The sequence below is a fragment of the Molossus molossus genome, unplaced genomic scaffold (genome assembly GCF_014108415.1).
Source record: "Molossus molossus isolate mMolMol1 unplaced genomic scaffold, mMolMol1.p scaffold_m16_p_17, whole genome shotgun sequence".
NCBI lineage: Eukaryota > Metazoa > Chordata > Mammalia > Chiroptera > Molossidae > Molossus > Molossus molossus.
This window is the reverse complement of record NW_023425352.1, coordinates 57,879,545-57,901,378: the sequence shown is the minus strand read 5'-3', so window position 1 is coordinate 57,901,378 and position 21,834 is coordinate 57,879,545. Positions and strand designations below refer to the sequence as shown.

Sequence of the window (21,834 nt, the reverse complement as noted above, 5' to 3'; positions counted from 1 at the left end):
AACTCCATGAGGTGGAGAAGCCAGGAAAAGGCTTTTGATGAGGGGAAGAGTGGGAGGCTCTGCCAGGGGGACCTTTGTCTAATCCCTAGTGCCACCGCCTTGCCTTCTCTGTTTATAAAATAGGGATCCCATTCATAATGAAGTCGACATTTTGCCCCACACGCCTCAGACTTTGCAAAAGACTGAGCCTGTGTATTTTACCTTGGCATTGGTTTTGGTCCAGCTGAGCTGAGGTTTTACCTCTCTTGAGTGTGAGCCTTTTACTTATGAGGAGACAGGGAGGTGCTTTGAAGGGGAAAGTCTTTTCCCAGGTCTCCCTTTGTGCGAGTCAAGAGGAGGGGCCACGGAGGCTGAAATACCTGCGTCTGTCGTACTAATGGCTGTTTCTTCTCTCCCTGCACAGCATTTCCCCCAACCTGGAGCTTGAAGCTCTGTTCAAACGACATTTTACTCAGGTGGAATTTTATCAGGGTTCAGTCCTCAATCCGCATGATCTTGCGAGAGTCAAGGTAAGAAGGAGGGAGCAACTTCTGCTTTTACTCCATCTAAGAGGGGGTGCCTGACTTGGTGGTGAGGGGACATGCCTCCCAGGATGGCGGAGTCACCTCCCAACCCTAATGCAATAAGTCAGATACCAGCTACCTCAATACCACCCTGCCACCTGTCCCAGGACTTGGTTCTGCTGGTGCCTGGCAGGCCACCTGTGAGCATTCCACACCTGCAGTAACCGGGACAGAAACTCCTTTCGCTAGTTCTCTGGGTATCAGCGCTGCCGAAGACTAGGGTGTGGACTCAGTACTTTATATTCAATGTAATAATTAAGTCCTTCCCATCTTGAATACTTAAGTCGGACTCAACATAGCTCTGAAATCTATTATTTATATCAGAAAGGAACATGAAGGATAAAACACAAAACAAAATTTTACCAAGCAATAAAATATTTTGAGTCCCCACCCCACAAAGACTAAGGCACAGAACTAAACATACAGGTATCTGATCTCACTTAGTAATGGGCTAATCTTTCTGCTAAGGTGGAATCTTCTTAGAAAGCACACCCAATGCTTATAAGGGAATAGGTACAGCAAAGTCATTACATCTCAAGTCTGTGAGCACGCTGACTGTCTGCACGCCAGGGAGTGTACCCTGGAATTGTGAATCCGCTGACATCTAAATGCTGACTGTGGTCACCGACCGCATCATTCAGGAAATAATGTGATTGGCAAACATGAATAAGCCAAAAGGAATTGGGTAAATTCTTTGGGTTATTAAAGAAAACCAGAGACATGTTGTGAATAGCATGGAGGGAAGCATGCCCTTCTCCAAATGCAGGAAGGGCCTGCTAAGCACAACATGCCAAGGAGGACAGGTGGCAGGCCTGAGCCAGCAGGAGAGTTCTTAGAGTCCAGGTCATCTTCAGTTCACCCAGACATGATCCAAATGACAGCTGTGAGAACTTAGAGAAAGTAGTTACTGTTCTTGGACCTAATTTTGAGGTGAGCAAATATTAGCACAGCTCACGATCCCCTCGAAGGAATCAATTATTTTGGGCTCATGTTTAAATAAGTCAGTAGGTTATAGTTTGAGATCATCTGTAACGCATCATTTCATAACAGATAGATCTGTTGTCTTTTGAATATCGGAATGATAATTGAATACTAAACAGTACTAAGCTGTTATCTGATTCAGGGCTCTCATTTCCTTTTATTCCCCAGTTAAGATGTGAAAAAGGTTAGATGAAGGATTTCAGAGTCTAAATTACTGAATCCTCAACTCCTCAGTCATCTTGGTAACCTGAGAGAAGGGGTTCAGTGCACCTAACTCTATTTTCTGCCTGGAAAAAATAGGATCATGGTGGGGAAAGTAGGTGGGGGGACCGAAAGTCTTCATTAATTGTTATTTAAAGAAATCTGCAAAGCTCACTTGTAAGACTGCAAAATGAACAGTGTAATTACTAAGGTACATGTTCCCCCCAACAGCAAAAAAGATGAATTGTTTATATCATAACAAGACTTGCAACCTACATTTTTGTCAAAACTATAATCTCTCAGGACTCCTTTAAAAATGTTTCTTGCAAAGGACCAGGTTCCCCAAGAGCTGTTCACAGAGAGAGACTGCTCCCAAGCATGGCCACTTACGTGTTTGTGCCCTTTGGTTTTCCTTCGGCGTCTTAGATAGAGTCAGCAGATGCGTGCCTCATCCTTGCCAACAAGTACTGCGCAGACCCCGATGCTGAGGACGCCTCCAACATCATGAGGTAACCTGGGGGGGGCAGGGAGGCTCTTGGGGCTCTGCATCCCATGTGCTGTCCCTTTGGGTCCTCTGCAGCTTGCCACCTGCAGATGCCTGGGGGAGCTGAGGCTGTGGTGAGTGTGGAGGGCAGTGACACAAGGCCTCGTCAACAGGAAGTTCACCCTCAGAAGTGGGAGCTCGGGGGTCCTGAGTTTGAGATCCTTTAGGCAGGACTGGAAAAGGAAACATACATTTAAACGGCCAGAGGCCTGAATTAAGGTGCTATGTTACCTAAGGGGGAATAGACCTGAGATACCTTAACCGGGGAAGATTTTGTCTCTCGGGACCTTTTTACGTCTGGGATGTTCTTGGTTGTCGTAACGAGGGGACAATCCTGCTTATGCCTGGTGGGTAGAGACCAGTATTGCACTCAACACCCTGCAACACAGAGGCCAGCTGCCCACAGCAGAGGATCACGTGGCCCAGAATGTCAATGGTGCGCAGGATAAGAAGCCCCATGTCAGAGCTTCCAAGTGTGCCTGCAGCTCATTGATTACTTTCACCCACAAAGGGGCTTGTTTGTGAAAGCTTTCTCAATGCTTTTAATCTTGATACGAATTGTTGTTTTTTATCCTCACCGGAGGACATTTTTCGATATTTTGTTCAGATAGAGAGGGAGGGAGAGAGAGAGAGAGAGAAACATCGACATGAAAGGGACACATCGAGTGGCTGCCACCCGCATGACCCAACCAGGGCCAGGGACAAACTGCAACCGAGGTACGTGCCCTTAGCGGGAACCCAACCCGGGTCTCTCTGGACCACAGGTCGATGCCCTAACCGCTGAGCCAAACCGGCCAGGGCAAATGTTGATATGAATTTTTAAGAAAATGTGCTATAGAGAATTTCTCAAACCTATTTGACTACAAGCCCCCGCCCCATTTTTACAGAACATTTCCTGGGGTGGGGGCACTTTGGAGATACTGCCCAGCAGATGGGCTCGCCTGTGAGGCCATTCTCTGCCCAACTGCTGTTCCTCACTGTTTCAGGAGGAAACTGTCTGCTTTTGTTCTTTTCATAGACCCCTATTCCGTACACCCTGTGACTAGGAAATGCCTACAAAGTTAAGATATTTCGCTCCAGATAGTTAAAGCCCTTTTGAAATCTTCTCTCCTGCAGCATAAATTGCGGAGTCATTAAGAATGCAGGGAGGGAATAATAAAGAGAAACTTCTGGAGAAGAGATGAACTAAGACAACACATTTCACTCCCACTGTATTCCCAGGAACTCTTGCCTAATTGCGAACAGCCATCCTCTGGGTCTGGTCAGATTCCCGTCTCCCTGCAGCTTGGTGTCCTCGTCCTAGGAATTCCCTGAGGTGGGGGTTGGGAAGTTGCCTTTGCATCATCGCTGTGCTCATGTCTCCTTTCTGTGCCTTTAATCAGTGGCCCCGAGTGACATGAGCTTTCCCATCAGTGAGGTGGGGGAATTCCTCTGTGCGTTTCGGATGAGCAGGGCCTCCCCTCGGCATCTGGTCCTTGTGTCTGGAAGCAACATCTGGCGCAGTGTTCTCTTTCCACTCTCTTTCCTTTGGCAATATGATTAGTGCAGTCGTTTAAGGAAGTTGATGCATGAGCTCTTGTAAGCGTCGGACCTGCCAGGCTGCAGGGAGATGGGGAAGGAGGACCTGCTCCCACACCTGGTCCCAGCCCCTGACTAGTCACAGCTGGAAGTGACTACAGCCCCCGCAGCGTAAGGTGGGCAGCCTGCCCCTTCCTTGGACTAGGATTTCAGTCCTTCACCATGTTTGTGTGTCATTTGAAGTTATAAAACATGTAGACTTTAAGGAACTAGGCTTTATTATCTTCAACATTTCATCTAAAAAAATCTGAAGAAGATGAAGCTTAATGTGTTGAGCCCACAGACAAGTTTGAGGCTGGCACTGCCTTCAAAAGTGACTAATTGAAATGATAATAGCTTCGAAATGGGCATTTCTCTTCATCCCAATAGTTTATGTAAGCCCTGACTATGATAGGGTTAATATGAAGACATATAGTTACTAGGGCGATGGGCATGATGCCAAGGCATAAAGATTTGAACAAAGGTAGTATCAGAAATGTAACGGAGCCATCCACTAACCAGAATCAGAACTAAGTCCCAGGCAGGCCAAGGACATGGGAGGTTCAGGGTTAAAAATGGGCTCTGTCTTCCCCTTATTTGTATAATCCTCCTTCCTCCTTAATTTAATGAGACCAATCTGCCCTGTTTGAAATTAAAATGTCAAAGATCCATTTGAAATGAGCTAATGCAGAAAACTGGCTGATGCTGTGAACTGAATTCAGAGGGCTGACAGAGGCTCAAAGTCCTTGAGTTATAAGCACGGGCCAACACAACACTTTTTCAAAAAGAAAATGAAATCCTTCAAGTGCAGAGACCCAGGGTGAATTTGTGCAGGAGAGACTTATGCGCGATCCATTTCCTAAATTCACAGGTTGTAGCTTTTCAGACATAGCTGCTCCCTGGCTGCCTCTCTCCGCCTTTGCACGGATAAGGGCGGAAGCACAGCGGTTCTTGGTGGGAAGTTTGTGGGGGTGGTCATGATAAATGCACTTGCATTTCTGATTAGGCTTAGGAGGTGGGCCTTTCTGTGGAATTCCATTCTTTAGCCTTCCTGTCACAGAAGGAAATGTACAATGTCACCTCTGACAGAGTCGGTAATGACAAAAACCATAACTTACACGTGGAGAGAGCTTTTAATGATTTCAAAGCATTTTCACATCTGGTCTTTCATTTTGCTGCTCATACCAAGCCTGTGAAATAAATAAAGCAGGTTTTCTTGCCCCCAATGTCCAGATGAGGAAATAGGCACAGAGAGACCAGGGATTTCCTGAAGGTCACCCAGTTCCTTAGTACAATAGCTGGGACTGGAGTCCAGGTGTTTTTATTCCTCTGCTCCCTGCTCCCCTCCCCTCTTAGCACAGTGACTGTTGGGAGGAGGAGAAGGGCAGGCAGTGGTTAATGCTGAGTATGGACGGAGGGCAGCTTGAAGGGATTTTCCACTGGATCGTGACCTCCGAAAGGCCTTGCCCCTGTTCTAATCAGCATCAAAGTAATCATTTGGATGCTATTAGCTATTGAAGGCTGAGTCATTGATTCCATCCTAGCATCCCGACTTAGATTAGAAATCATTTTTGTGAGTGGCCATGTGTATGACAATTAGAATCATTTGTTAGGTTACTTGTTTGATTTATCATTGTTGTCTCAAATTATTAACTTGGAGAATTGGACTCACAGCAAGTTGTTTCTAGGCTGTTCACCGGGTATGAGATTGCACACCTTGGCCTCGCGAGCTGAGCTTGCTTTCTTCGGATACCTGTGTCGGACAAGTGCCCACCCTTGCACCAGAGCACACACCTCCTCACATACCAGCCGTCTCCCAGGCACCACAGAGGTCTCTCTTCTTTGTGCCCAGAACACAATCTGTTGTGGTTTTGTGGTTTCTTTTTCACACGACTATGGGGCATGATGGTGAAAACACAGTTTCAGTTGGCCCGGTGCCTGCAGCCCCTCAGGATGGCCCTGGCTGCTGGCCCCCATTCACTCCATTTGGTTGTAATCAAATTAAATCTTCCCATCAGACGCCAAGGGTAAGACAAACCCTGCTTCAGTGTTGGTTTTTTCTTTTGCAGAGTAATCTCCATAAAGAACTACCATCCGAAGATAAGAATCATCACTCAGATGCTGCAGTACCACAACAAGGTAGGGCAGCGAGGACCTGTCCTAGGCGCAGAAATGCACACCTGGACCCAATCTCTTCCCCCCGTCGTTCAGCCACAACGCACGTGTGTGCATACACATACACCTGCACACATGACAGTGCCATCTGAAGGCCGGGATAAAGAGGGTGGTGGGGAAAACCTTCTGGGGGCATTTCTTCAGTCCAGACAGACACCTTGTTTGCAGCTGGTCACTGGAAGGAAACTCCTTCACGTATTGATTCGTTCATTCGGGAAGCATCTGTCGGACCCCCGTTTCAGAAACATTGATGCATTCTTCGACCCCATTGCAACAACTTCCATTTGTATGTGCTGCACTAATTTCTTTAGTTGGTATTTACTGAGCACCTACTAGGTAGTCAACACTCTGCCTGGCTCCACAACCCCACATGGACAGAGCGATGAAGTCCTGTTTTGTACACTCAAGGATTTAACGCTCAAGGTGTAGACAGTGTCCCAAACAGAACTTTCCTATCTGAGACCAGGTGAACTTGGGGGAACAGAACACATGTTGGGTGGAGGAGGTGGAACAGGCATTCTCAAGTTCGAGATGAGAATCGCATGGTTGAATTCAGGAAATAGTTGGCTTTCTAGAGATGGAGCACAAAGGAGTTTTCCTGGTGTTCTTGCTTCCAAGGGGGATTGGAAAGAAAAGAAATGGTGGAGTCTGTTGTTCCCAGAGCCCAGTCTCATTCAAAGGCAGCGCTTCTTCACTGGCTGGTCATTAAGCTCCCCGGAAACAGCTTTGGGGGAGGGAAGGTAGTACCTTCCTCTGCTTGATGTGGAACCAGTTATCCCCTTAATGCTGCTCAGTACCTGGAACCAGGTGTCCTGTCTGAACAGAATAACTCCCTGCTGGTTTCTGAGTGAGCGTGTGTCCCATCTTCCAGGCCATATCCCCTACGAAATAGGCAGTCAGGTGACCCAGAGAAGGCCCTGCTCTGCCAAATGCGCCAGGGCCGTGCCATGAGTTCTTAATTGCTGGCAAGCGCCGCTCCATTTTGCTGTGTGGAGGCCCATCAGAGGCTGCTGTTCAGTGGAGCCTGCTGTCGGTGACTGGCCCACCACTCGGGTCTGCTGCCCGCTGCCAATCTTGCCCAGCCCTCGGCAGGTGGGCCCACTGCAGAGTGTTGTGCTGCAGCCAGTGGCTTGGTGGGGGGCACCCAAGGTCACGCTGTTCTGTTTGTCTCTGCAAACCCAAGGACACTGAAGAAATGAAGTGAGGATGTTGAAACCTCACAAGCACCAGTTTGGAGATAGTTTTTGACAACAGCTCTGTAGGTGGAGGTGACTTCTCAGTGGGACTATGGCTGGTGACAGCTCCTAAGGCAGCGGACTTTCCTTCTTCCGCTTGAGATTTGAAATTTTATTTAGTGTGGGAGTTCTCGAAGCTGTTTAGATTTTTGGCTGGGTTTAGATTGAATGGGAAAATTAATGGTGTATGTTTACAAAGGGATGTCAGTTTCTTCCTTTCTGCTTCCAATGAGTGCCGATGTGGCATCTTCAAGAAATCAAGGAGGATTTCAGCTGTGATTCTTGTCAAACTCGAAGTAGCTCCACAGACTGAGGATCCAGATGGCATGAGGCTCACAAGCCTCACTTTGCAGTTATTCATAAACAAGGGAGACATCAACTGACCTGGGGTTACTTGCTTAAAACACATTTTGTTTTGAGCCACCCCAGTCTACTGGGTTTCAGAGTTAGGTAAAAATCACCTGTGAGACTCTGTCCCTGTGATTAGTGAGGGTGTGAGGGACAGAGCAACTTGGACACACGGCCTTGCTCTCTCATCTCATCTCTTTCTTCTAGAGAAAGATCAGAAAGTCCACTGGTCATTATTTTATCTTATTCCTTATAGGACTGCAAATAGACCTTCATCTTGCTTAATAATTTTGCTCTGGCCTAGCCAGTGTGGCTCAGTGGTTGAGCATCGACCCATGTACTAAGAGGTTGCTGGTTTGATTCTCAGTCAGGGCACATGCCCAGGCTGTGGGCCCGATCCCCAGTTGGGGGGTGTACAGGAGGCAGCCATTCGATGTTCTCTCCCATCGATCTTTCTATCTCTTCCTCTCCCTTCCTCTCTCTAAAATTAGTAAAGAAAATAATAATAATTATTTTGCTCTGTTTCCTAAGGTCCTCCCACCTACCCTTTTGATGTTTTTTTTTTCTCCATTCTCCACACAGTACTATTTTTCTTCCTCTCTTGGTATTTTCTCTTCACCAGAGATCTCCACCCATTACAACTTGCTTTCAGGAAAGGACCTGGTAGGTGTGTGTAGCTTATGTTACTGTCAATATATCCCAAGAGGTGGTTAATTTTTTAATTGGAAACCATATACGAAATATATAGAATTCCAATCCCCTGTGACCAAATGGTGGTGGTATTCTAGGACCTAGAGGGATGTCGGGAGGCTGCCTGCATTTTCTCCATGTAGAACTACTTCTGAGTTTGTCATCATAATAATCTCAGACATTTGTGTCATATTTTATGGTTTTAAAAGAGCTTTGAAATCCATTATCTCATTTAGTTCTCATCTGACCATCTGTGCATTTTAGCATCCCAGTGTGACTTCAGACTGGGGCTCTAGGCTCAGACAGAGCAGCTCTGGAGGGTACAAATCGTGGTCACTTGGCAGCCAGTGAGCTAAGAAACACAAGTGCCAACTGCCATCGTCTCTTTAGATCGAGCCACAGCCCACTGAACCACGCTGCGGCTCCTCAGCAGGCCTTAAAGATAGATGTTCTCCCAAGTGGCTCTGTTTAATATCACTAGACTCCATGCAGAGACACCCTGGCCGCCTAGTCATCTCTGAACATGGAAAGACTGTGGCCCAGGACATTTTCTGATTTGAGTGTAAATGGCTTGAATCTCTTCAAGGAAACAATAATTTGTGACATCTTAGAAAAGTGTTACTCCTGTTGATTTAGCTGTTACCGGCTTTTTCCACCCCAGCAGACGGGTGAGAGGTCTTTGTCTCAGACCTGGAAGCCAAGTCGTATGGCCCAGGAGTTGCAAGGTCTTCACGCTTTCTCACCATGAACCTTACCCTGGGACAGTGGTACTAAGTGTTTTCTCAGCCGTGACCTTCCTTTTCCTTGTGGTGGCTTCCCCAGGCTTATGGGCTGGAATTCCTCTCCTGGTTTCCCGGGATGACCTGTGTGATATCCCTTCTCTTCTTCTCGAGATGAGCAGCGGTGGCGGCCAGCGGCAGAAGCCGGGAACCCTGCCTGCTAGACCCTGCTCAGCAGGTCTGCTTCTCCATGCTAGAAGGGTCCCTCCCGATGCCCAGGCAGCCATGCCAGGTTTCCCACGGGCCCAACCTACCCTCAAATGGAAAAGGACAGAGTGGCCAGAAGCGCAGTCAGAGTTCCCGGGTCCATCTCCTCTCTTTGTTCCACACTCGCTGAAGTCCCTGGTCCCAGGTTTTGGCACATCCCATGTGGCTCCCTGCCCCGTGATGGCAGAAGATGTGGGGGCAAAGAAAGGAAGCCTGAGAAATGGAACAAATGACTTTCCTGTGTGAACATGTAAACTACATCTAAGGAACTCAAACCAGATGGGCACACGAGGGGCCCAAGACCTAAAGCCTGGACTTCATACCCTGGCAGGCAGGGGATGTGAGAGACCCTCTTGAAAACGTCTTGTTTGTTTGTTTGTTTGTTCATTTGAAGGCCATGAAGGTTATGTAGTATCTGTCTCGGGCTTGGTTTACCCACAACTGCTTTCACACTTGATGATTTAATTGTTCATTACTTAGAGCTAATTTCTCCTCATTCTTCTCAGGGGATGTTAGTGAAAATGAGTATTTCCTCACTTAGACTGATATGTTATTGCTACGATGCCAGGGAAGCAGAGGGGAAAGGGGCCTTCTTAAGCCAGTGGAGAGTCGGAACAGACATGAGCTAAAGGGCAGGGCCAGTTGCTGGATCGAGGGTACGGTGTGTGCAGGGTCTGACACTCAGCCTGACGGGAATTGCCTTGCTCCGGCCCCACGTGGGCTGCTTTAACAATGCCGTCATCAGGAAGGACGCGGTTCTCTCTCCAGGAGCAGACCCCGCTGGCTTAGGGTGAGGAGGTGGCACAGAACTGGATTCTGCAAGAAGGAATTTCACAAGAGTGGCATTTCTGACAGCGGAGCGTGGAGCTTGAGGACCTGCCCTTTCCTCACAATGAGTCTTCAGTCTCCTTCTTGTACAACTGCGTATATTGTTCCGAAAGTGAAGGGCAGCCTTCTGGGTGTTCTTCGCGTTTGGAGAGAAATAGTCACTTCAGGGTCATAGAGTCTTGGCATTAGCAGGACTAGAGGGTTCTCTCCCATGCAAAACAAGTGGTCTTTTGCGGAAACTAGGACACTTGCGGAGTTTTAAGGACAAAGACCTTGCATTGGAGGCAGACCTCTCCATTTCTTAGACAACTCACATCCTTAGAAAGTTCCTTATAAAACAAGCCCAAATAACTGCTTCCTTGTAATATATTCCAGGCAGTCCCAATTCTGCTCTCTGGACCAACCTAATCTCTCTTCATAACAGCACCTAGGTGTTCGGAGGTAACCACCTGTCTCCCTGAAGGCCGGTCCCTCTGCAGGCCAAACACTCTGGCTCCTCACTGTTCTTCAAGAGGTGTGGTCCAGAACCCACCCTCTCTTGTCAGCTTTCTCTGTAAATTATTCATAGGATCAGCTTTGCTTCCTAAATCTGACTGTTAAACTGGATGGAGTACTCTAGAACTAGCCTGACCCATTCATATCAGAATGGAACCTTCACTTCCCTTATCTGGAGACCATTTCTAACAAGCAAGCTTTGGCTTTTTCTGTCATTTGTCACATGGTTGGCCTCTCTGGGTTTTAGTTATCCACATACTTAAGTTTGTTTGTTTTGTTTTTTTCCTTTCTCTTTTTCCTCATGTCTGCTGCCAAGTTAGGTCTTCTCATTTTAAATTTATATAATTTATATAATTGATTTTTCTTAACCTAAGTGCTGTACTTGACATTAAGGTCTTTTAAATCCTTTCTGATTGCCCCCCCCCCCCACACACACACACATTTCTGACTGTGGAGGACTCTTTGAATCATGATTCTTTCGTCTAGTGTATCATCTGTGACTCTGCTTCATGCCACTTAAATGTAACTGGCTGAGCATGCCTCTGGGCCCTGGTCTCAGCGACTGACCCAACTGTCGAACAGGATTGTCTGTGTGCAACAGATTGTGACGTGTGCACACCCGGTTTGCCTGGTGATTTAGGGCAGTGCTTCTCAAGTGTGGTCCCCAGCTCAACAGCTCATCATCACCTGGCCCTTATGAGAAATGTAGGTTCTCCAGCTCTCCCACACCCACTGAATCAGAAACCGTGGGGGAGGGGCCAGCAGTGATTTTGTTCAAACCCTCCAGGTAATTCTGATGCCCACTCAAGCTTGGGAGCCACTGATCTGGAGTATTGGGAAGGCAGATAGAAAATAAATCTCAAGTACACAGACACTGGAGAGTATTAGAGTCTATTTGAGGAGCCAGTTTATGAGCAACCTAGCCAGACATCCTAGGAGCATGGTCCAGTGTCATAAGAGGGATGTCCCTCTGGACTGTATTTGGCTAAAGGACAAACCTGAGGGGAGGCCTCTAGCTTGGTAGGTGCAGGAGCAATGTTCCGCGAGACTGAAGTCTGATGAAGAGGAGAGGTGAGTGAAACACCAGGCACCGGACCCAAGCCAGGGAAAGCGAGGACAGGTCTGGATGACCCTGAGCACTTGGGCAATGCTGTGTTTCCCAGAGGAGATTTTAGACAATTGAACATGTAGCAAAGTAAGGTCTCATCACTGTTCTCTCTCCACAGGCCCATCTGCTAAACATCCCAAGCTGGAACTGGAAAGAGGGTGATGATGCAATCTGCCTGGCAGAGCTGAAGCTGGGGTTCATAGCCCAGAGCTGCCTGGCTCAGGGCCTCTCCACCATGCTCGCCAACCTCTTCTCCATGAGGTCATTCATAAAGGTAACGTCTTGTCCTATTAGAGCACATTAGCCCTGGATTCAGTTTGTCGTGGGGTTGAGTATAGAGCACAGCTTAAACTCAAAACAGATCGGCAGGCTTTAACCACTCTGGTTAAGGAGAAATTCCTTGTTACAGATTTGGGCAAGAGGCCAACTGCTTTCAAAATTATGTTTTTATTTTTATTTGGCACATCCATGGCCATTAAATGATTGTTCAAAGCACAATCCTCTCTTTTTTTTTTAGATAAACCACATGTTTATCTATCAACAAAGCCTCCGCTATTAAAACAAAAATATGATTTATATACATTCCATATGGCACCAGAGCGCCTAAAGAAAAGAATTATCATTTTGCTCTTTTACATCAAGTGGCTGGTGGACCTCTCACTGTGTGGATAAATGCAGACCATGTGTTTGTGCTGAAGCCCAAACCCCAGCAACATAATTCATTTATTTATTTCTGCACAATCAAGGAGGCCAGCAGGGCTGACACGCCACAGTTATTTGAATGGAGAGTGAAATGACGAACCGCGTCCCCGGCAGTGGCGCCCTGTCCGCCATGAGACAGGCGGTCTGGACATGCTCATCTCCTGACAGCCTGTCCACTCCGCTGCCTGCTGGGTCCCACTCTGTGCTCCAGGCCAGGTGTGTCCTAGGACACAGGGCAGAGGGTTCAGGCTCCTACGTCAGGGCCCTTGGAGCTCAGGATAATGCGGACCAGTCCTCATCCGAGGGCTGCGCTCAGCCTCAGCAGTCGAGGTGCACACCAGTACAGTAAGGCCTGTCTTGTTTGGGTCTCTCTGATTGGCATTGGTGGCCACTAGCTCAAGATCTGGGCTTCCATTGCCCTTCCTGCTACTCATTTAGTCACATTCCCCTTCCTGAATCGGTAGGAAGTTAGTGTGTCACCAGGAGGACCCAAAGGGAGCCAAAAGTTGTGAAATCAGAGACATGAGCTCTCCGGCCTTCGCTCCCATTGCTGCCATACCATCGCCGGGGTGAGGACTTTGGTGGAGTTGAGGACATGGCCCTGGTACGGTGAGGGGGACCAACTCCATGTCAGTGCCCTCGGTGCCCATCTGGGCCTCCACGGTTGTTTGACTTAGAACAGGATATTTTTCTAGGTCCTTCCCTGCTGTACCCACCTCATTTACATTATTTAGCCCATTTATAGTTAACATGCCTCTATGGCAGCGGTTCTCAATCTGTGGGTCGCGACCCCTTTGGGGTCGAATGACCCTTTCACAGGGGTCGCCTAAGACATAACAGTAGCAAAATTACAATTATGAAGTAGCAACAAAAATAATTTTATGGTTGGGGGTCACCACAATATGAGGAACTGCATTAAAGGGTCACGGCATCAGAAGGTTGAGAACCACTGCTCTATGGAGGAAGACAAACTGTCTTGCGTCCCTTCAGTCATTTGAGCAGTGGATGCCTTGATTGGAAAAACTCTCTAGTCTCTGTGCCCAAAGACCTCAGCTTCCCTGGAGTGCTGGCTCAGACCAGCACACAGCAAGGACAGGGTGTCTCTTTCAATGGCTGCTTGAGTGCAGGCCGCTAGTCGGCTCCTGGAGGAAACAGGGCGGGCGACATGGGGCGGTGGGTGGTCCTGTGGCTGGACGTAGAGACAAGCCCCAAAGCCAGATGTAAGCTCGTGTGTCTCAGGGCTCTTCTGTTCCACACAAGGAGCCCAGACCAGGATACAGAACTGTCGCCTAGAGCCTGTTGGCTTGTTCAACAAGCCCCGCGGTTTCTCCCAGCAGGGACTCGCCCATGGGTCCAGGCCCGGGTCTGATGACCTGGGCTCTGCTTCCTCGGGCTGATGTAATGCAGCCTCGGCAGGGCCCGCTGCTACGGGGCACTTGACATGCGGATGTTTTGATTTTGTGGTGCCTGCCTGGAAACTAGAGCCACCTGTCAGGGAAATTACTAAAATGAATATGACGCTGATTCTCCAGTGCTATTACCAGCAGGGAGAAAGCACTCCTGTCCAGCTTCCCTCCAGACGCTGAAGGGCCTCACCTCTGCAGCCAAGGATGTCCCCTGCAGCCGCACCGAGCCCACTGCCAATTTCCTACTTAGGAAGAGCCTGTGGGAGAGGCCCGGCTCGGCTCGGTATAACTGAAAACACATTTCCCACTTGGGGTTATGTTACCGTGTTGTTTGTGTCCCGGGCCAACTGCTCGGGGTTTAGGAGTAGCTTGGCCAAGTGACATTCAGGTGGTCTTTGTGTTGGAATTCACTAAGCACATGACCTGGAAATAACAAGGCTTCCTGTCTTCTATTTTTCTCCTAAGTAGGGCAGCCTTAGCACATGCTCCCCATTCTGTAGTGTCATCTCTGCACTCACCTCCAGGTCCCAGACCCTGTCTCCTTTGGTTCATAGTGCACACCACCACGATGCTCTCCTTGGAAAGGTTTATATATTATCTCCCATTCCAGGAGTCACAAAGCCTTCACTTATTTTTATTTGGGGGCAGATGGAAAAGGAAGTCTGTAAGTGGATTATTGTTTACAGAAATTGCTTCCTCCCCCAGTGTCCCCCATGTCCTACACAGCACTTCCATGGGGACAGGCAGTCCTATTAGGATGCAGGGAGATGGGGTGGGGCTTTGGCAACATCTGATCCCTTGAGAACACAGCATTTCTCGAAGCCAAAGGTAGAGTGTGAGCTCACCTCTCCCTTGCCCTGGGCAAGTGCGGTGTCTGTTTCTTGGTTTCCCAGCATACACTGTACTCGGTCCCTATGGAGAGAAGAAGGAAGAGGAATATGACTGATGATATGTCACAGGCTCAGTGACTAGCCCCGGGCTTTTAAAGCCAAGACTGAAAGCGAGGGCGAGGAAGCCCAACGAGAGGGCTACTGGTATATAGCAGGTGCAAGACAGACCCAGCCCAGAGGCTACAGGGAATATGGGGGAGTACTTGCCTATCCCCTCAGCCATGTCAATTTCAAAGATCCTCATCCTGGGGCCCCAAGTCATTGCCCCCGAAAGCCTCGCTCCCGTAGTGCGTATGTTATCTCTGACTGAATCTAAAATTTTGGGAATCTATTTATGGTTTTAGCCCACATCTTCAGGGGAATGAGTTTTTTAAGCTTGCCTTTAATTAATTTCACTTAACCTTCAAGGCACGCATTCTAGTTTGTGGTGTGCTGAGATTTGTTGAATAAATCCATGCTAACTTTACAACCAAGGCCTTTATGAAGGGGCTGAATTGGCCGCTCAGGGGTCCTCTGGCCCAGTGGCTCGTTGCTAATGACAGGTTACACATTTTGTCCACAACACCTAGTTTTGACCTCAAGTTCCTTTAACGAGTGAAGGCAAATTTCTGGTTCCTGTGACTTGTCAACGTCTGCCTTATCAACCAGGCCTGGAGTGGCCTGTTCACTTACCACTGTCTGACCTCCTGCCACCTGCCTGCCAGGTTCGAGGCAGCATCTTCCTGCTGTCTTCTAGAATGATCAAGACAATGAACTTAGTTAGCCTGTCTGCCACGGCCTCACCCTGAATAAGTGGCCACACTTATCCTCTGCTTGGCTTCCTCCCTTGGATGTAATTTAAGATTCATTGATTTTTTTTTTTTTTTGGTTTTAGAGTCTTACCATGTAATACTTCACTTTCGCTCCAACATATCTGGTTTCAAGTTGGGGCTTGACCTGCTATTTTTGTGAATTGTGCTATTATTCTTACTAGGATTAGCTGTCCTTGGACATGATAAATTGTGTGTGTGGGTGTTGTGTGTATTTAGAGGGTGATTAATTCTTAAAATTTCTTTTCAGTCTGCACTAAGTCTTCAAATTGAGCACATTTAAATTGTTCTCAGGATTGCCAACTCTTTTAACTCCATGAACCTACCATTTTATACACGCATGCGCGCATGTGCGCGCGCGCACGCACACACACACACACACACACACACACACACACAGCCTGGAGCATGCCAGGCATTCCGTATTATTTCTTGGTTGGACAAATCAGTTATGAAACTGGAAAAATTATGTGGTATACTTTTTAAATTTTTTTCTATTTTATAAGTTGGAAAGTGGGTGAAATTTACTTACCATTGATGACAATGCAGCCGTTCCTGCACACTTTCTGCGTGTGAACGAGGAAGCAGTAGGGAAATGGTCCATGTCGTTAAGATTGTATCTGGGCTGAGGAGGCGTCTGCTGGACCTGAACACCATTTGTCGTTGTTGTTATCACCATGTTGAGATAAACTTTCAACAATACATAATCCTAGCAATAATTGTGGCCAAGGGAATAAATTTTTTAATACTTTTATTTTGGGTTATGTTTATGTGCATAAATGTGTGAATAAAAACATGATTTAGGAGCTAGAAATATAAGTCAAGGATCTTTAATAACAGCTGAACTATATTAAGCCCCAACTATGTGCCAAGCCCTGTGCTGTCCTTTATATGCACTATCTCATTTAATTCTCCCAGTGACCCTACCCAGACATGGCACTGTTATTACCCCCAATTTGCAGGGGCAGACAAGTTCAGCAGCCTGGGAGAGGACATAAAGTTGGAGTGATGAACTCAGACATGTGAACCCAGGAAAACTGGTTCCAGGCTTGTCCCTGAGTATACCAAGAGGAGATTGGATCAGCGATAAGAGGGAACCTTAGCTAGTGCCATCATCTTAGCACAAATCTTAGCTTTCTGTAGTTTATCTTATGGAAACTGTTGATTCAGTTGAGATTCCTTGGCCACCTACCATGTTCTAGGCAGTGTACTATCAGGATGTCATCCTACAGCTAGGAGGTGCTGATGGGCTTCTAGAAGCTTCCGCTCAGACTGGGATGTGTGGGCACAGGGTTGCACAGCCCCATCATGTAGATCATATTGGCCTTTCTCTCTGGCCTCTCTGCAAGGGTGCAGTCACTGTATCAAGGCAGATGAGGGGATGAGTCAGGGTGGGGAAATGAATCACCATCCAAAGAAGGAATTGACATCATGCACTGCTGTATTTGGGGGGTAAAGCTAATTGGCTCAGGTGCTTCTGGGGGACAACAGCAGTTTTTATTGGCTGGTGGATATAAGCTCTATAGACCAGAGGTTTTTAACCAGATGTGTGTGTGTGTGCAGGGGTGTATACTAGACACAGGACCAACGCTGTGTGGAGAGGAAGAGCTTGGTGAAGGGGTCTCTGAAATGAACTCCGGGCTCTGATACGGCAGGATTGAGGTGGCTTTCTGCTTCCAGGAAGGAACACTGGTGCCAGAACAGAGGTTTGTCTGGCAAAGGACATACACATGGTGTGAGTAGGAGAGTGAGACGCGAGCTGTTGCTTATTCCATCCTCACGGGCAATGCCACCCTCCTCAGAGATGGTGTCCTGACGGTGGACCTCTGCAGATGTCCCTCATTGGTGGAGAAGGGCTTCCCGTACAGTTATACTCACCCCTTCGTAACCTCGTTTACTCCCATAGCTTCTAGGTGTACAGATGACACCCACGTTTATGTCTCCATCCAGAACTTCTTCCTTGAGCCCAGTATTATCTATTCCCCTGCTACTCAACATCTCGTCTTGAATGTCTCGTCTCATCTCAGACTTCACAGACCCAGAACAGAATTTCTGTTCTTTGCCGATAAACCTGCTTTTCTCCCATTGCACCGTTGGCTCTGCCGTCCTCCCATTGCGCAGACTGAAATCCTGCAGTCGTTCCTGACTCCTTTCTTTTTCTTCTGTACTACAACAACCCATTCAGCAGGAAATCCCCTTGGTTCCGCTTCCGAAATGTGTCCAGAATCTGAGCACCTCTCACCACCTCCGTTCTTACTGTCAGCTCCAAACCACCATCCTCTGCCTCCCATAACATTACACCAGCCTTTGCACGGGTCTCTGTGCTCTGACCTTACCCTCCTTCCCTCCAGTCTGTCTCCAACAAAGCATCCAGAACAGGCCTTCTGAAGCATGAGTCAAATCCCGTCACCCCTGCATAAACCTCTCTGTGGCATCCCATCCTATCAGGATGAAGTCCTTACAAAGGTCTTTAGGTCCTAAGCTGTCAGGTTTCTGTGACCTCCTGGTCTCCTGTTGTGAGTGCTCCTACTCCTTAGTCGGCCACACTGCCTTGGCCAGGGCTTGTGTCGGCTTCTCTCTCTGCTTGGAATCGCTCCCCCTCGGAGCTGCGTGGCTTCCCTCCATCAAATCCTCATGTCTGCTACTTTCACCGTGAGACCTCTCCCTAAAACATTAGATTGAAAACAAACTTTTAATTGAAGTATAACATACAAACATAAAGTGTTCATTTAATAAATGGGCGGCTTCTTAAATAGCCTCGAAGTCAACACTCCCACAGAACCAGGACCAGGTTAAGAAATAGTGCTTTATCCAGACCCCGGGGGCCCCGTTTTATGGGAGGTGCCAGGGCATGTGTGGGTCTGTCCTGGGGTCTCTGGAGAGAACTGACACCTCCACCTGTCGAGGCCTCTGGTCCATGAAGACCGCAGGTCTCCAGTGAGGGGGTGCTCTGTGATCCCACAGCTGTTCTGGCCAGTGAGGGGGTGCTCTATGATCCCACAACTGTTCTGGCAAGTGCAGGCACATCACGAAGAAAGTGATTACACTTATGAATGTCTCTGGGGCTTCTGAGGGCCCCTACAGGGAATAAATGTGCAAATTCCCATTCTTTAGGAAGGATCTAGATGCTCTTTGTTTCATGGGATGAATGCCATTTCTGTGTAAAAAGGTCAGAACTTCATTTTAAGAAGTTGCATCACTCTCCACCCACATATACCCACGTCCTTATCCACTCTCTGGGGGCTTTGGCTTTCTCGGTGGCGTTTTCTGTTTTTCCCTTTTTCCTGAGACCGTGTGAGCACCGTGAGGCTGGGCTGCTCGCTGCCGCAGTGCCTAGCACGGCGCCTGGCTGGCAGCAGAGCCCAGTGAACGGCTGCCGAGGAGACGGACACATTGGCTCAGTCTGGCCTGGCTTGTCTTTGGTACAGACAGCTGGGTGGGGCCAGGACCAGCCACTGACACTTCGGGGTGATTTGGGTGCTGAAAACGTCTTTTGCTACTGTATGCTGTTCCCTTGCCAAGCTGAAGGGCTCTGACTCCATGTAGCAACTTGAAATTCAAAGCTTTATAATCTTTGGCGAGGATGCGTTTAGGCTGGTTAGATTTGGTTATAAACCATTCTGACTGGCAGAAAATCCAGTCAGCGTGTTGTTTAAATTCAGAAATCATCACAGACACCCATGCATTGAGATGAATTCGCTAACCCCAGCATCCCATTCTGGTGGACTCGCTGTGCGTCCCTGGTGCCGGCTGGCTCTCCGCTCGGGGCGCCCTGGCCTCCCCGCCGCCCTGCCGGTGACCAGCGCTCACCTGAACGGAAGCAGCTCCCCTGAAAACGAATGAAGGGAATTAATCCATGAACTATTAACAGGGATTCCGTTCCCCTCTGGCCCGGGTACTTTCTTGAACATTGAATTAAAGAGTTCTCAGACCTTTACAAATTCTCCAGGCAAACATTATTAGCAAAGAGAAGCCCCTACAGTGTGTTAGAAGATTGCCAGAAAATGTCAATGGAATTTCTGAATAAAACGAAAAAGGGTGAAACTCCTCCTCCCCCTCCTTTCCCCTTCTCCCTCCCTCCCTTCCCCTAACATGATTAGAAAGTCATTTCATGTGTCTTATGTGTTTGGTCAATCAAAGGCAAACATACATGATTGATGGTGACAGGGAACACATTTAACTCATTATTCTTTACTTTGCAGCAAAATGATTTGTGTAAACTGTCTGCCTAGCATTAAAGGTAAAACAAACTTAGAAACCCCAAAATGTTATATATTTGTCTAATTTTTTCCTTTCGGTTTTATAGCTGTAATCACATATGGATTCTTTTATTTGGCACTTGGCATGGACTGAACAAAGGGGAGGGCAGCCAGCAAGATTACATAACTTGCAAACAGCCCTGTGCCCAGTGAGGACGGAGCCAGAGGCCGTAATGACCAGCATTCACCGTGAAATCCAGGAGAAGCTGTCACTCACCCTGGCCCTTATCAGTTGCCAGGGTATTGTCATTAATGTAGCATAAGGCCCTCTTGACCAAGTCTCTGGTCAGACATCAAAATGAGCTCTTTCAGAGATTATTGGCTTTTAACTAATTGCATGCATTTCTGAGCACACCTGCGCATCCATAGGCTGAGTCCTCTGGCCTCCCCCACTTCCAATTTTCTAACTTAGGTTTTATGGGCACCACCCACCGTCTGTGATTTTTTAAGCAACAATCTCAAAATGCTATTTAACCATCAGGTTCCCTTATTCTGTCTATTGGTTAGCAATCTCTAAAGCAGAGGTTCTCAACCTGTGGGTCGCGACCTCTTTGGGGTTTCGAACGACCCTTTCACAGGGTCGCCTAAGACCATCAGAAAACACATATTCCCGATGGTCTTAGGAACCAAAACACCGCTCCTCTATCCGCCCCAGGAGGGTCTGCCCACATGCAGACATGCCCACAGACAGGAGGAGCTGTACTAAAGGGTGGCGGCATTAGGAAGGTTGAGAACCACTGCCTGAAGGATACCACGTGTAGGGTATGCCTACAACAATGAGGAACAATTTGCGTTCCTTTGAGGTGATTATTCTGTAAAACTAGGGGATACAAAGAAAGAACCACCACAGATGATACAGTGGGTATTTTGTCAAGAACATCGATTATAATAGTACCCTAAGTTTGCATATCACTTTATAGTTTATATTATATGTACTTTTACTTAAATTATTTTTATTTGACTCGTTACACAAGCATTTTATTGACTATCATTCTGGAAATGTGCTTCTGTTGCCAAGTAGCTGGTGTTTCTGACCTTCCTCGTCTGTAAAGCAGAAGGAAGAGGAGCAGGGGAAATGGGAAGATGACTGCTTCTCGTTGCACAGCCGTATGGGAAATAGTATCACGAGGCCAGAACTTCACTAGATCGGTGGGCTCTTAGCTCAGTGATTTCCCTGCTGTTACATGTCACTTCCCCTAGAAAAATGTCTCAAAGAGAAACATTGCTTGTTTTTGCATTCACATCAGTAGCTTCTAAGAATAGAAACCACTTTGCAATATTTGTCAATGTAGTGTCCTAAGTTTACTCAGCCATATCAAACTACATGTTATAAAAATTAAGATACATTGCAAAGATAGAAAAACATGTCTGGCCAGTTCCCTTTATGGTGCCTCAGTCTGAGAAGGACCGAGGCAGTCCATCCTCCCTGGACCCCAACGCCTTGCCTCGTGGGACAATTTGCTGCTCCGGTCAGTGCTGCCACAGAGCATGGAGGGGGATGACGACCTATCTGTTGAAAGTAAATGTAAAAGAGCTAAAAGAATGTAGTCCCAGCCATCGGAAGGAAGGCCAAGTGGGTCAGAATGCAGGATGGTGGATTTCCAGCACGGGGAGTGACCAGTGCAGAAGGTGTGAGACCCGAAGGATTAAACAGCACTGGGAACAGGAAGAAAGGAACACTTCCTAGGGAAAGGGATAGCTCACCTTGCTCGTACCTTCTGACCATCATAAAGTATTTAATGACTCAAACAATTTGGGCACAGGTGGTGGAGCACTGAGCTGATGTCCTCAAGGTTAGCAGAGACCTCCAGTTCCATTCACCTCGCTTCTCGCCATTTTCCTTTATAGGAAGATGTTTAAAGTATGTGGTTCCACTGAGATTCGGTAGTAATTTAATTGTCTAGATACTGTATCTCTTTTAATTTTACTTTAAAAAATTAACTGCCCTGGCCGGTTTGGCTCAGCGGTTAGAGCGTCGGCCTGCGGTCCTGAGAGACCCGGGTTTGGTTCCCGCTAAGGGCACGTACCTCAGTTGCAGTTTGTCCCTGGCCCTGGTC

At 47.7% G+C, this 21,834-nt stretch overlaps 1 protein-coding gene across 12 annotated transcripts in view; it reads left to right on the top strand.

Moving 5' to 3' along the window:
* Window positions 1-21,834, top strand: part of KCNMA1 (potassium calcium-activated channel subfamily M alpha 1) — a 701,914-nt gene that overhangs the window by 505,777 nt on the left and 174,303 nt on the right. For all 12 annotated transcript variants that reach the window (XM_036264760.1, XM_036264756.1, XM_036264758.1 and 9 more), the window contains exons 11-14: window positions 404-509; window positions 2,172-2,254; window positions 5,916-5,985; window positions 11,830-11,985. In XM_036264760.1, coding sequence (XP_036120653.1) covers window positions 404-509; window positions 2,172-2,254; window positions 5,916-5,985; window positions 11,830-11,985 — 415 coding nt within the window. The remainder of the gene's footprint in view (window positions 1-403; window positions 510-2,171; window positions 2,255-5,915; window positions 5,986-11,829; window positions 11,986-21,834) is intronic.